The sequence below is a fragment of the Carya illinoinensis genome, chromosome 14 (assembly GCF_018687715.1).
Source record: "Carya illinoinensis cultivar Pawnee chromosome 14, C.illinoinensisPawnee_v1, whole genome shotgun sequence".
In the NCBI taxonomy this organism is placed as follows: Eukaryota; Viridiplantae; Streptophyta; class Magnoliopsida; order Fagales; family Juglandaceae; genus Carya; species Carya illinoinensis.
This window is the reverse complement of record NC_056765.1, coordinates 6,163,642-6,176,437: the sequence shown is the minus strand read 5'-3', so window position 1 is coordinate 6,176,437 and position 12,796 is coordinate 6,163,642. Positions and strand designations below refer to the sequence as shown.

Below are 12,796 nucleotides of genomic sequence, written 5' to 3'. Positions count from 1 at the left end.
TCTCAAGTTTTATAACAAATTAATACTATTTTTTCCATTTTTATAACACATGTTGTAGCTACTTTTGTCTGTTTTCTTCACAGGTTGCTGACCACATGAAATTACGACATAGCACATCATGACTAAAGCAGCGCATTAACAAAAGTACGAGCACTGTGACCACCAAAAACTAAATAAAACGCATGAAGGATAAGGATAAGGATAAATTAAAGAGGTCCACTCGTAACTCTATCACTGTGCAATATTGAATATATCACGACTTTATTATCCTGGACAAAACGATAAAGTTGATCGTTATAAAATGACAGACTTGTTCAATATGGTACCTTCAATAAATTGCGGTGGGTATGTGACCAATGACCATCTTCCTTAATTGATGGTTCACGGGCAGCAGTTTGCGATAGAGTACCTCTACTGCAGTGTGGAAGACAACAAGTACATCCATCCCTCCAGCTTCCCCTACCCTTCCCCATTCTTTTTTTTTTTTCTTTTTTTTCCGAGCAATGATACACATAACATTCATCATAAAACTTTTCACAACGCATGATCTAAAATGAGAGTATTTTTGTAAAATAGTATTACTTTTATATGGTATTTTATAATAATATCTTTTATTTTAGAACTTGATTGTGAAATATATTATGAAAAGTATTGTGTATTTATCATATTTTTCAAGACTGAATACAAGAAGGACCTTCTTTTAACTCATACTCTCTCACTCTCACATTTTAAGGCAAGCTTTGCTAACGGATGAGTTACTTTGTTCCCCTCTCTAGGAGTGTACTGCAACTTCCATCATGGTCTGTTTCTGAGAACTTTCTTGATGTCTTCGATTACTTGACCATACCATGAACAATTCACTGCTGTACTGTTAACTTCTCTGACTACAGCAAGATCGAGCATCCCTTCAAACACCACCTCAGTAAGCACAATCTCCATCCCGTTTAGATAAATTGGGTAGAATAAAAGAGGAGCACTCACAACTTTCTTACTGTACATTGATCATATCATTTTTCATTTTCGTTTACATGATTGAGTGCTTGGACCAGATGTTTCACGCGGCCCTTTAATATTTGACGTGTCAGCCACTCGGTCAGATAAAGTACTGATGCTGGACAAATAACAGGTAAGTTGTTCTTCATAAAATGACTAGTGAATAGTTTTTTTTTTTTTGTAATAAATTAATCACAAAAATTTATTTTTCTTTTATGTGGGCCAATTATATTAACTATCTTTGTTAATCAATCGTTCGCCAGTAATAAAAATTTAGAAGAAGTCATAATGATAAGATGAGATAAAATTTATACTCAAATGTAATTAAATTCTTCATTCAAAAAATGAAATATATCACATGAGCACTAGCATGCATGTCTCTTCCTGTTACGAGTTTGGACTGACATATGTACTTCATAACTTGATAGACAATAAAGAAACAAACATTTTTCCTCTTCAACTTCTTAGAAATAATAATACGTACGCGGGCTGCATTCATGTCCAGATAAAAAACTATCTATCGGGTCAAGGTTTTTGGGACATTGTTGAAAGTTGAAACAGATTTAATCGAGGCTTGTAGGAAGATCAATAATGATGGACATATATGTACTATCTCAAAAAAAAAAAAAAAAAAAACTATTTCCGCCAAAATTGCTTGGGAAATGTTGGCTAAAACGTTCATTCAACTGTGGTAGGCCAGACTAGCTAATAGCTATCTACCACATGAGCCGTTAAGCAAGGAGATTCCGACTCGCCAACCAGGATTTTGGAGCTAATAAGATATCTGGGAAGGAAACTCTTCAAACAACCCGTGTCACTTGGTTTATCAAATATCTCCAGCAGTGGACATGGACAAGTACCCAACAAGGACTACAGCACCTTATCAGGTAGTTGAGGAAGAAGACTCTGTAGACAACCGGACAGGTCTCTCTCTCTCTCTCTCTCTCTCTCTCTCTCTCAACATGCACAAACATTATTGATCACATATGCATGGCAGGGAGGATTAATTACGTGGACTTAGTGGAGGATGTTCGAAGAGGTGATTGGAACTCTACCAGATATTTCCTAGAGTCCCACCCCGATGCTTTGAGAGCGAGAATCACAGTTACGGGAGGGACGGTTCTTCACTTAGCTGTTGCTTCTGAACAGGAACATATAGTGGAGGAGTTGCTGAATATGATTTCGGAACAAGACTTGGCAATGAAAGACAATGCCGGCAATACAGCTCTACATGAGGCAATTATTAGTGGGAATTACCGGATGGTAGAATGCCTTATTACAAAGAACAGGAGCTTGGTTAGCTTCAGATCTGCTTTGAACGAGCTTCCAGTTGTTAGCACTATGGCCATGGGACATAAAGAATTGGCTCGCTATCTCTATTCTCTAACTCCGTCGGAAGAACTAGAGGCAGAAAAAGCTGAGCAGGGTGCTAAACTTCTTACCTATGCCATCCATGCCAGAGATTTAGGTAATAAGTGCTCTACTCTACACTCGTCTAACCATTCATTTTCCGATGATCGGATATATTAATTGGGAAATGTAATTTAATTAATTCCCTTTTTTATTTATTGTTTTATGTATGTACGCATGCACCTACGTTACAACAACAAAAGATCTCGCCTTGCATTTAATTAAGCGTTGTCCTTCTTGGGCTTTTGCCTTCCACGGAGAATATTTCTCCCCTCTGCAAGCACTGACTGTGGTCATGACGAGTAGCCAATTCGCGAGGATAAACTGGCTCAAGCGTTGGATCTACAATCACAGTTAGTCCCACTCTTTTCCTCTTGGCTTTTCATTAATTAAAAATGTTCTTTTTTTCATAGGTAATTGATTTAGCCTAAATAGTAAATTTTACTCTGTTAAAATAAAAATTGAAGTAACATTACAAACGATAATAATTAAACACATGATCTCCTTTTATTTTCTTAAAAATAAAAATAGTACATATATCAATTGATATTTATTTTCCTCTTATTTTTGGTAAGGTGTACACATTTCATCTGCTGGTGCTACCGATCAAATACGTTTGGATATTAATCAAAATGATCAAGAAAGAAGTATCGGATCAGGTACATACGTTAATGCCTAAACTTAATTTCTTTCCCCTAAAGTTTTTCACTTGTGACGACGTCAATCAAAGCTAGCTAGCTCGGGAGGTTTCCTTTTTCTGTCGGAATAATGACCTCCTCAACAAAGAAAACGGGTAATGGTAAACCTATTTTTCAATTTACACCAAACTTGACACAGCTAGCCAAGGAGAACAAAATATAGAGGTACGAACTTTAGATCGGAGCTCGAATTCCATGTCACGTCATCATTTATCCACAAAACTTGAACTTATGAAAATATTTGAATTTTATGGCGAAATATTTGGATTGGAAAGATATAGTTGCAAGCACAATTGTGCACTAATATGTGCACCAATGTGATGTGATTGGTCAAAAAGTAGATTTTATTGAAAACAGTATTAATTTAAATTTTAAGTATGAATAAATCAGTATTGGTACACAGATTAGTGCGCGACTGTACTTGTATGTAGCAAAACTCATTTGGATTAGGCCCCTAGCTAGCTAGTAACAAATAAAACCAAGTTTAATTCATTCCCAGTCACAATATGACCAATTTAATTACATAAGTCAATTATCAATGGAATACCACACACATCAAAACTAAAATTTAATGTAGTAAAGCGACCAATTACACAAAGGTTTTGTAACGAAGTGAAAACCTACTTCAAAAAAATTTCAAATAGTAAAACCAATCTCAAGTCAAGAAAAGAAAAAGAACTCTTCACTTACCATGCACCGCTAACTATGGCTTTAGAACCAATTTGGTCCTTTTCTATATATATGGATTACATTCAAGAAAAAATCATTTTCAACTTCAAAATGGAGCTGGTTGTGGGATTTTTTCTAGTTGGTACGAAGAAAAACCTAAACTATTGCATGTAGAAGTGTATTGGGGCTCAATGCGCATCATCAATAGGCTTTGATCTTTCGAGGAAGATAATATATATATATATATATATGACCTGTTGTCATCTCTCTCAACCATATATAGTATTATGTGCATATCTATCTATATTATATATACTTAAGAGTTTATTTTGGTCATTCCAAGACTTTAAAGTCAATTAAAATTGTGATTCTCGCAATTTTCGCTTGCGCCAATGTTGACCAGACTCTGTCTAATTTTCACTCGACTGAGATGTACTCATGTCACACCCATCTAGTAAAATTGGCTTGACTAGGAGGTCTCACATTTAGGTTTAGTGAAATGGATTCCTTAATTGTTTTGACATAATAAACATTAATGGAACTTAAAGATATTTGTTAAAATGAAATTGTAGAACAAAGGTTTCCAAGGCCATCAAGATTGCTTTCACCTGATGTGGGGGATTATAAGTTATGATTGTTCTACATCAACTACGTTGATCTCATGAAGCCTAGCAATCATGTTATCTTTTCTTTTCTTTTCTCACTACAACAAATTGGAGTTTTTGCCGTGAAGGGTCTTGGTGGGAATAAGTAATAGATTCATGAGATAAAAATTAATCCCACCAATTCCTCTGGTGGCTCCTTCGTTGCATATACTTCATGAGCATAGATAAGTTACCCACCATTACCTCATTTCGTGGCAAAAACTAAGTTTATTCCATGAAAACTAATAGTGTGAAAAGGTAGTTTCCTCCGTGGGAAACTATGTTGCCAATAGCTCTTGTGTAGTGCAATCAGAGCTTTTTTCCATGCGAGCACAACTCAGTAATGTCTTTTATCCACAAATAACTCTGTGGATAATTAAGTGATATAAAATTTTTTCCCATCCACTACGTCTTGGCTATAGTAAAAATTGGGTTGAAAACTTTTGGTGGAAGAAATCCTATATGCATGGAATCAGTACTCGGGAAAAACTCTATAGCCATCCATCATGCAGTGGACAGTTTAGTGGGTTAAAGTGTTTCCACATCCAACACTTCTTGGCTATAGAGCTTTTTGGGATGGTTTATTTTGGTGGCAAATATGGTTTACACTTTGGCACTATTATTATACCCGTGACTGCTAATTGTGGGTAAAGAATTTTTTCCATTATATTCGTTCTTCACAAGCGGCTAAACATGGGATTGTTGTGATCCTGAGAATAAGTTTTAGGCTGCGTGTTAAAGTGGTGGAAAAACGCCACTGGGTTCTAATTCCATTTGGTGGGAAACGTTTATTGATTGTGAAATGTGGTGGTGGAAATCCTATTTTAGACCAATTGCAATATTGTTTAATATTTGTGGTAGTCCAATTGCAACATTTGGTATAACTTTTTCCCACGTATAAAATTAGGTTGGCAGTATACTTTTTACCATGAAAAATGGTTTAGAGGACATGGGTATTTTACCCAAAATCTGTTTTGTCACCAACTGGACGCACTATAAATGTCCAGATTTCTAGTCACATGTAGCAGTTATTAGGATGCATATATAACCTGTTTTTGAACTATATATATAGTTCAAAATGAGAACTATAGTTCTTAGGATGCAGTATACTTCTTGGATATAGGCAGTTGATGCATATATAACCTGTTATTCAACAACAGCTGACTTATTCCAACAATATACATGAACAACAATTTGGTGTAAAGGAAGGGCTACCCAGTCAAAATATCAACAACAGATTGTATATACTGTGGGTTAATAATCTGTCAACTTACATACATAACCACCAACAACTAGTACAAATCTGCCAACATTGTTCTTACACCTATGATACATAAAATCTCATACATTCATTGAATAAGGGTGTTTACTTGAAGTCCATGAACTTAACTAACACGTTTGTAAGCACACTATCCAAGTACAGACAATGGGATAAGTGCAGAGCAGGAAAAAAGACAGATTAAATGAGCATTCATGTAGAACAGGTTGCTTTGGATGTCTTCTCAAGACATTCAGATTTACCAATATGAATCCACATAGCTTGGTGGCAAATTGCTCCTGAAAGTGTAAAACAGCAAAATCTGTCAATCTTTACAGATGGACTTAATGGGTTAAACTACATGACTAAATCATCAAGGTGGGGGAGCTTCTATAGTATTCAAATTATAGAAGCATACCAGAAATATTAATTCTAATGCTTCTACTCTTGCCAATCATATTATATAACAAGTTGTGTATTTAGTTTTCTTGACTCTAAATGCACAACTCGGTCAATGTCAACATCAAACAATATCTATTCCCCTGGGATAAACATTTGGAAGCTACTACCAATTATATGCCCCCTGCTATTGCAGGTCCAGATTGCATATTAGTAGATTTAAGTTTGCTAATGCCTCATCCATGCAAATATCACACTGTCAGTGGAAAAATCTGGGACCAAAACTATTAGTACAATCAACTATATGATTCCCTTTTTTCTCAGAGAAAGAGTATTGAATTTCTTTTAACTTGTCGTGGCATATCATATCTTTTTAATAAAGGACTTACAGTGTTATGAACTGTGGGAATATATACTTGCTATAGAATGGGTAGCTGATTCCATTTTGAATTTCTCCCAGTAATTCTAAATTACATTCAGATTCTCACAGTTCATACTATGATATCTGTTTGACATTGATTGTTATACCCCCTAGTTTGCTGACATGTAATTGAAGTTTACTATATTTAAAATCCACTCATGCTCCAACTTGTAAATATTTATTGTCACTATTCTATCAGAAACACAACTCTCTTTTGGATACTCTCAAAATACTGTAATACCTGCAGGAATTTTTGTCTGTAAATTTTTACAAGTTGGTACCATGCAACATAATTCTCTAGATTAGTATACAAACTGTTTTCTCATAAAATGGTCCTAACCAATCACCACTCACAGATATTCTGATGGAAATCTATCCTAAGTTAGAAACATAATTTTTACAAGTTGGTACCATGCAACATAATTCTCTAGATTAGTATACAAACTGTTTTCTCATAAAATGGTCCTAACCAATCACCACTCACAGATATTCTGATGGAAATCTATCCTAAGTTAGAAAATTTGTTGTTTAACCTACCAAAGCTACTTAGTGTGTAGGTTATCTAGCTAATCTAACATACCTAAACAATTTAACTGAGCAAACGTGATGAAACAGTTGGTTGCCTATGTGTGTGATATAGAATAGGTTATTGGAGACTTTTCCTTGAGTGACTAAAAATCGTAAGTGATTTCAATAGCTCAAGACACATACTGAGTTTGAATTTGCATACAGCCTTGAAGATTCTTGTGAATCTAAAACTGCTCTGAGATCTCCACCAACTCCTGCTCTACATTCACTGATCCATATGCTTCAGCTGAGCTTTTCCCCAACCTGTTAAAAGTTTCCCTGTCAATATATAACAATTAGCAGTTTCAGTATTCACAATAAATGTTACTCAGAAATCCATGTTTTCATATAAAATTACTTAAATTCATGCAGAACTTACCCTTTCCACATGGACATAACCTTGTGAATGTCCATGTAGTCAATTCCAAAAGTGACTATTACTGCACCCCCAACAAGTCAATACTGAATACAAAATGTGGCAGATCCTAAACCCTTCGATTACTGAACTTCCCACAACTGTCTTATACATACCCACCCTAACTATACAAAACAACTACCAAAATTATAACTACTTATAAACATACGTCCATGGCAATTGGATTTAGCAAGCCATAATTGTAACATTATACACAAAAAACCCCCACCACCTACCCTTCACAAAAAATATCCTAGACTGTTTTCTGCCTAAGCATCTTCATGAGTCTCTCTATGAGACTCACTTACTCTCTCTAATTCACTTTGGCGATAGCTCATTAACAGTTTGTCATGCTCAGAAAAATTCTGCCTCAATGCAGCAATATCACCCATCATTTGATCTAGCTTGCTCTTGTACATTTCAGCCTCACTCTTGTGGCGTTGATTCTCCTCCGCTAGACGAATAAATGCTCGACTATTCTTCATTGCAGGATAGGGGTCCGGAATCACCATATGCCCCATCCCTTGAGCATAACCAAATCTTTGTCCCAACACTTCTTTGAAGATGCTCTCAGCTGCTTCGACTACATCCTCCTCACTATCTTTCTCAGCTAACCTCTCGACCATTAAATTCTGAAAGAATTAATTTGTAATGGGGTAAAATCAGCATTACTGTTTTACACTAATGCACTTGGTATGTCAAAAGTGCATTAGGAAGGGGTCTTACATATTTGTGTTTAGTATCTGCATTGATGAATTGACCTTTCTGTGTTGACCAATGTGTTTCTTTGTAAAATGCTATCATATCCAGCGCCAATGCCCTCGAACACACACAAGAAACAGGTGACGTGATCTGAATTATACTGAACTTTAAGACTTATACCCCCAATCACAAACCACACTAACCTTCTCCTCTAATATCCTTATAAAGGACTTACGCCCACCGGTATGTTTGACTTTGAGTTTTTTCCTATTTGAACTGTTTATTTTGGACTTCTCCTGCAATGATGTCCCATAAAATTGACAAAGTCATTAGTTAGAATGACTTTCCCTCATTTATACTTATGGATCAAAAATTGAAGCTGATTAGGATTTACTTCTAACTACAAATATTTCTGGCTATGTACAAAATTTGGTTAGTGTATATTTGGATATTGTTACCTAGACAATACTATTCTACAATATTTACCTTGAATGTTGGACTTGCCCACCGTTCACATAGCTTTTCCCATACCGGTTTGGAGACCATGTCCGTCCCACCCCGTAGGGCCTCTTCGTGTGATGCATATTTCAAATACACTTTGTGTAGTGTATAATGATATGCATTATACTTATCGCCCAAATGTGACACAACCATCTCACGATGGTTGTCTCTCGACCAATCTAGAACAAAATCTGCCTGCATATAATTTTACAACATCAATACAAATTTTTGTATTCAATTAGTGTGTAATCATGACATATGACTAATCATGGACATATTTAACTAGTGTGTCTGATTTAGTACAAAGTAAAAAAGTACCCTAACACGGTCAATGAGCTCTTGCTTTTCGTCTTCGGGTACTAAACTCCAACTAGCATGCCTCATGTCGGCATGTACCTTAATAATCCATGTCAATCGGCCCGTGAATATTGATGCATTCTCACATGATGGCCCGCGATGACCTTCTTGTATAACTAGAGGGATCTTACCGATCTTCCCCGTTTCTTGCTAGGTCGATCTACATCAACTCATCAACAAGATTCAGACAAACCAAATCACTTTACTATTCATACAGCCAGCAGGAAAATATAATTAAAAAGGTGTACACAATATTTATTGCCAACACATCAAATATCGCCACGCTCTAAGAAATTCTGGGTTAGTTGCATTACATACCATTTTCTTGCTGCCCCTGTCCAATGTCTGCTAAAACCAAAGCCTCTTGTGCCCCCGCACCTCCAACATCCTGCGTTGATTCGTTTGAATCTGGCTCGTCCCGCAGTGTGGTTCTCGGCGGCAACACTTCTGCTTCTAAGCTGCTAGCAATGACAGCTGCACCGTGTGGGACTCGGCCCCCCCGAAACTTCACTGTCCTCACCCTCATTGCCTTTGCATCTTATTAATCAGTTGTAATATCAGTTGTGTTATTGCAAAGGATATGTAAAAACCACTTCTGAATACATGCTATTTAATTTGATCCCGGTCTACTATTGCATAGTTCATGCCAATACACATTATTATTTTGCCATAATATTTGCCTAATTGTAAGCATACTGAACCCACACCACCTACCTAATGCCTCTGGACATCAATGATATTATGGGTTCATTTTATTACCCACATTTTATCTTACTTCCTTTGTTTCCAGCTGAGAAAGGAACCCATATTGCAACTCAGGGGTTTGTAGAAGACATGCAGGTGTTACTTTTGATGAAGGACAATAAATATTTTTGGATACTCCAAGGCTACCTGCTTGTGTTAAAATCAGATTTCTGAAAATACTGCTACTCTCATAGACTTAGTGCCTCTACCCTTACTATGTGAATATTTTACTGTAAATTTGTCTATGTCACATCTAAACCTTCACTTACCTATTTTCTACATGCATGGACTTATAATCTCAGTAATTATGTTAAAAAACTAAAACAAATGTTAAATCAATGGCCAAAACATGGATTTCCTCCAATTATTATAATTAATTGACCCATACAAAGTGATATCTCTGAAAACAGTAAATGAATAAATGTCAAGTTTCTGCAAGACTGAAAAATCTACATCAGATAGTTGTGAATGGGATAAAAGTTGGCACATCCAGTTTGTTAGCAGTTGTAAGATAGTTCATGCCAACCTGTGTTTTCTAAACATGCAACCATGTAGTAAGGATGTGATTATGTTTTAGTACTTAAGCTGTAATCAAGTGGTAGCTATGAAAAAGTGACTATGTATTAATAGCAAGTATTCTAACATCCCTAACCATTAATTTGTGGTTAAGACAATATATTATGCATTTAGATGAAAGCACAGACTTGTGATACCACACCTTCCTAATGCAACTCATTGCAGTATACCTCTGCAACTCAAAATGCAGGATAAAGATTATGCATTCTCCATTATTGCAACATGTTTCCAAAATCCAGCATGTTTGCAAATAGAAGTAGTTCCATCAGGAAAGCCTCAGACAGAGGTGATAGATAAGTAAGCTGGAGGTGTAGTATAGTCAAAAGAGTCTATACTAAAAGTGAACTCCAGCAAATGCTTGGACAGAAGTCAGCCATTATGCAAGATTGATTCTTGACTTAAACTGCTATTCTCATGATATCCTAGGTAGAAGAAATGATCAGGTGGCAAACTGTAACCAACATCAAAGTTGTTAAGTCACCTAAACTGGTGCATCAAATTATGTCAAAAATTACAAACCATGGAATAAAGTAGAAGCTTGTGTAATAGGATATCCACTTTTACATTAGTAAGGCACAATAAGGTCCAGGATGGCTATGAAGCTAAATGCTTGGACACCTTGATCGAGAAACTGATTTTCTGAAAGTATATACCATGAAGTAGATGTGCAAAGAAAATGAAAACTGAAGTAGAAAGAGAAGAAGCAGGTGCTTGCAAATCATTCTTCACCAAACCTGATGGTAGAGCTGGATTCCCTTGAGTTGCAGGGAAGGCCACAGTAGCTTGTAAACTCTGGATATTCTTGGAGTTCAAAGTGTGTAGTGCGTAACTGAAGTAGATATGATGCAACTCAGAACTGTAAATAAGACTATGTTCTGAAGTAGGATTGTGCGCCAGCTGTCCCCAAATATCTTACTTTGGCAGCTTGTCAGGCAGATCCTCACCCTCAAACAAATGACGCCTTTTCCCATCTGAAAATTGACTATCCCGCCCTTGTACTTCTTCTCCCGCCCCTTACATATTACCAGTTTTTTGGGTCCTGATCTTACCCTTACACTGCAATGTCAATTAAATACTCCAATTAGTAAAGTTTTGTTATATTTTATATGCACAAAATATACATCCTACTCAGGGCCAACATTATTTCAGGAATAACTTACCAAATTGTTCCTGTTTTGAATCCTTGAACCGACAACATCAGTTGCACTTAGGGAAATTATGTCAACAATAATACCATCAATATTAAACAATGCTATTTTTGAATACCATATCTATTCCACTCAAATTTACTCAACAGTTATAATAGCCTCTGTGGGCACCCAGTTTTGAATCTCAGGCTCATAATTATACACCACAGTTGAATACTCCCTTTTGTTACATATCAACTGGGTGCAAACATGTTTAATTGAATGTGAATATTTGCTTATTTTTAAAAGTGCAAACTGTGATATCAAGTCACACGATAAACTGTTTCTGTTAAGTTCTTTTTGTTACTGAATTATGTGCCAAAATTCAGTCAACATATCTTTATCATGTTGGTTCCAATATGAATGAGATAATTTGTGGGTCTATCGGCACTTTAATTTCCTGGAAGCAGGGGCTTGTATTCATATTCTTGCATCAAATTTTCGATTTTGACACTACTCCCACATGGGTATTGTCATAGGCTGATCTTTCTCCACTCTTTCAGAACCATCCCAACACCACCACCAAACTTTCCCATTATTATATTGGGAAAACTTCTTGGATGGCTAAACCATGCCCCAACTTGTTCCTGAACAAAAAGGAAATATACACCTGATTAATAGAAATGCCAGAGTGAAAGAGAGAGAGAAGAGAGAAAAATGGATACTATCCTGATTATTGAAGAACCAGGGACTAAGCTTTTCTTCATCCCCAGCAATAATTCAGTTGGCAGCTCCTCCATTCTTGAACCGACAGGTTCATTATCACGAATTTTTATAACTCTGGGTTTACAGTAGTGATCCTAATCCTGCACAAGTGAAAACCAGAACATGTAATCCAGGGTTGTTGCAAGCTATAGAAGAGGCAACCAACTCACTGTATTCCTACTGAATACATCACTAAGTAACCAATTGACCAGCATATTGCTCGTCTCAACCAGTTATATGCTGATCCTCCAATACTGTAAAATGGAGAGTTTTCCATCATGGCCAGAGTAGTCGAGCCACAATGTTTTACATGCTATTACACGCCCCTTGTAGGGGTTTGTAGAACACTTTGTGTACAGATTTTCTGAAATGTGTACACAAAGACAGGAATTTTTCAGAAATGAGCAACATTATAAACAAATTTTGTACCAGCTGTAGACTTCTAAACCAAGTTATAAATTATTACAAAAAAGCTAGCAGTTGTAAGAAATTACTCAACCTTTATATGCAACACCCTTGGAGGTTCCACATGGTTGGTAATTTTTATAAA

General features: G+C 36.2%; 1 protein-coding gene across 4 annotated transcripts in view; it reads left to right on the top strand.

The window, feature by feature from the left end:
* The first annotated feature begins 342 nt into the window (after window positions 1-342).
* LOC122294862 overlaps window positions 343-12,796 on the top strand; it is a 28,956-nt gene continuing 16,502 nt past the window's right edge. For 2 of the 4 annotated variants that reach the window (XM_043103852.1, XM_043103850.1), the window contains exons 1-7: window positions 343-435; window positions 777-922; window positions 1,050-1,126; window positions 1,689-1,917; window positions 1,991-2,461; window positions 2,607-2,756; window positions 2,979-3,062. In XM_043103852.1, the coding sequence (XP_042959786.1) occupies window positions 1,842-1,917; window positions 1,991-2,461; window positions 2,607-2,756; window positions 2,979-3,062 (781 nt within the window). In that variant the 5' untranslated portion in view covers window positions 343-435; window positions 777-922; window positions 1,050-1,126; window positions 1,689-1,841. Of the gene's footprint in view, window positions 436-661; window positions 923-1,049; window positions 1,127-1,688; window positions 1,918-1,990; window positions 2,462-2,606; window positions 2,757-2,978; window positions 3,063-12,796 lie in introns of those variants that run through there. The other 2 variants (XM_043103853.1, XM_043103851.1) reach the window with 2 other exon arrangements.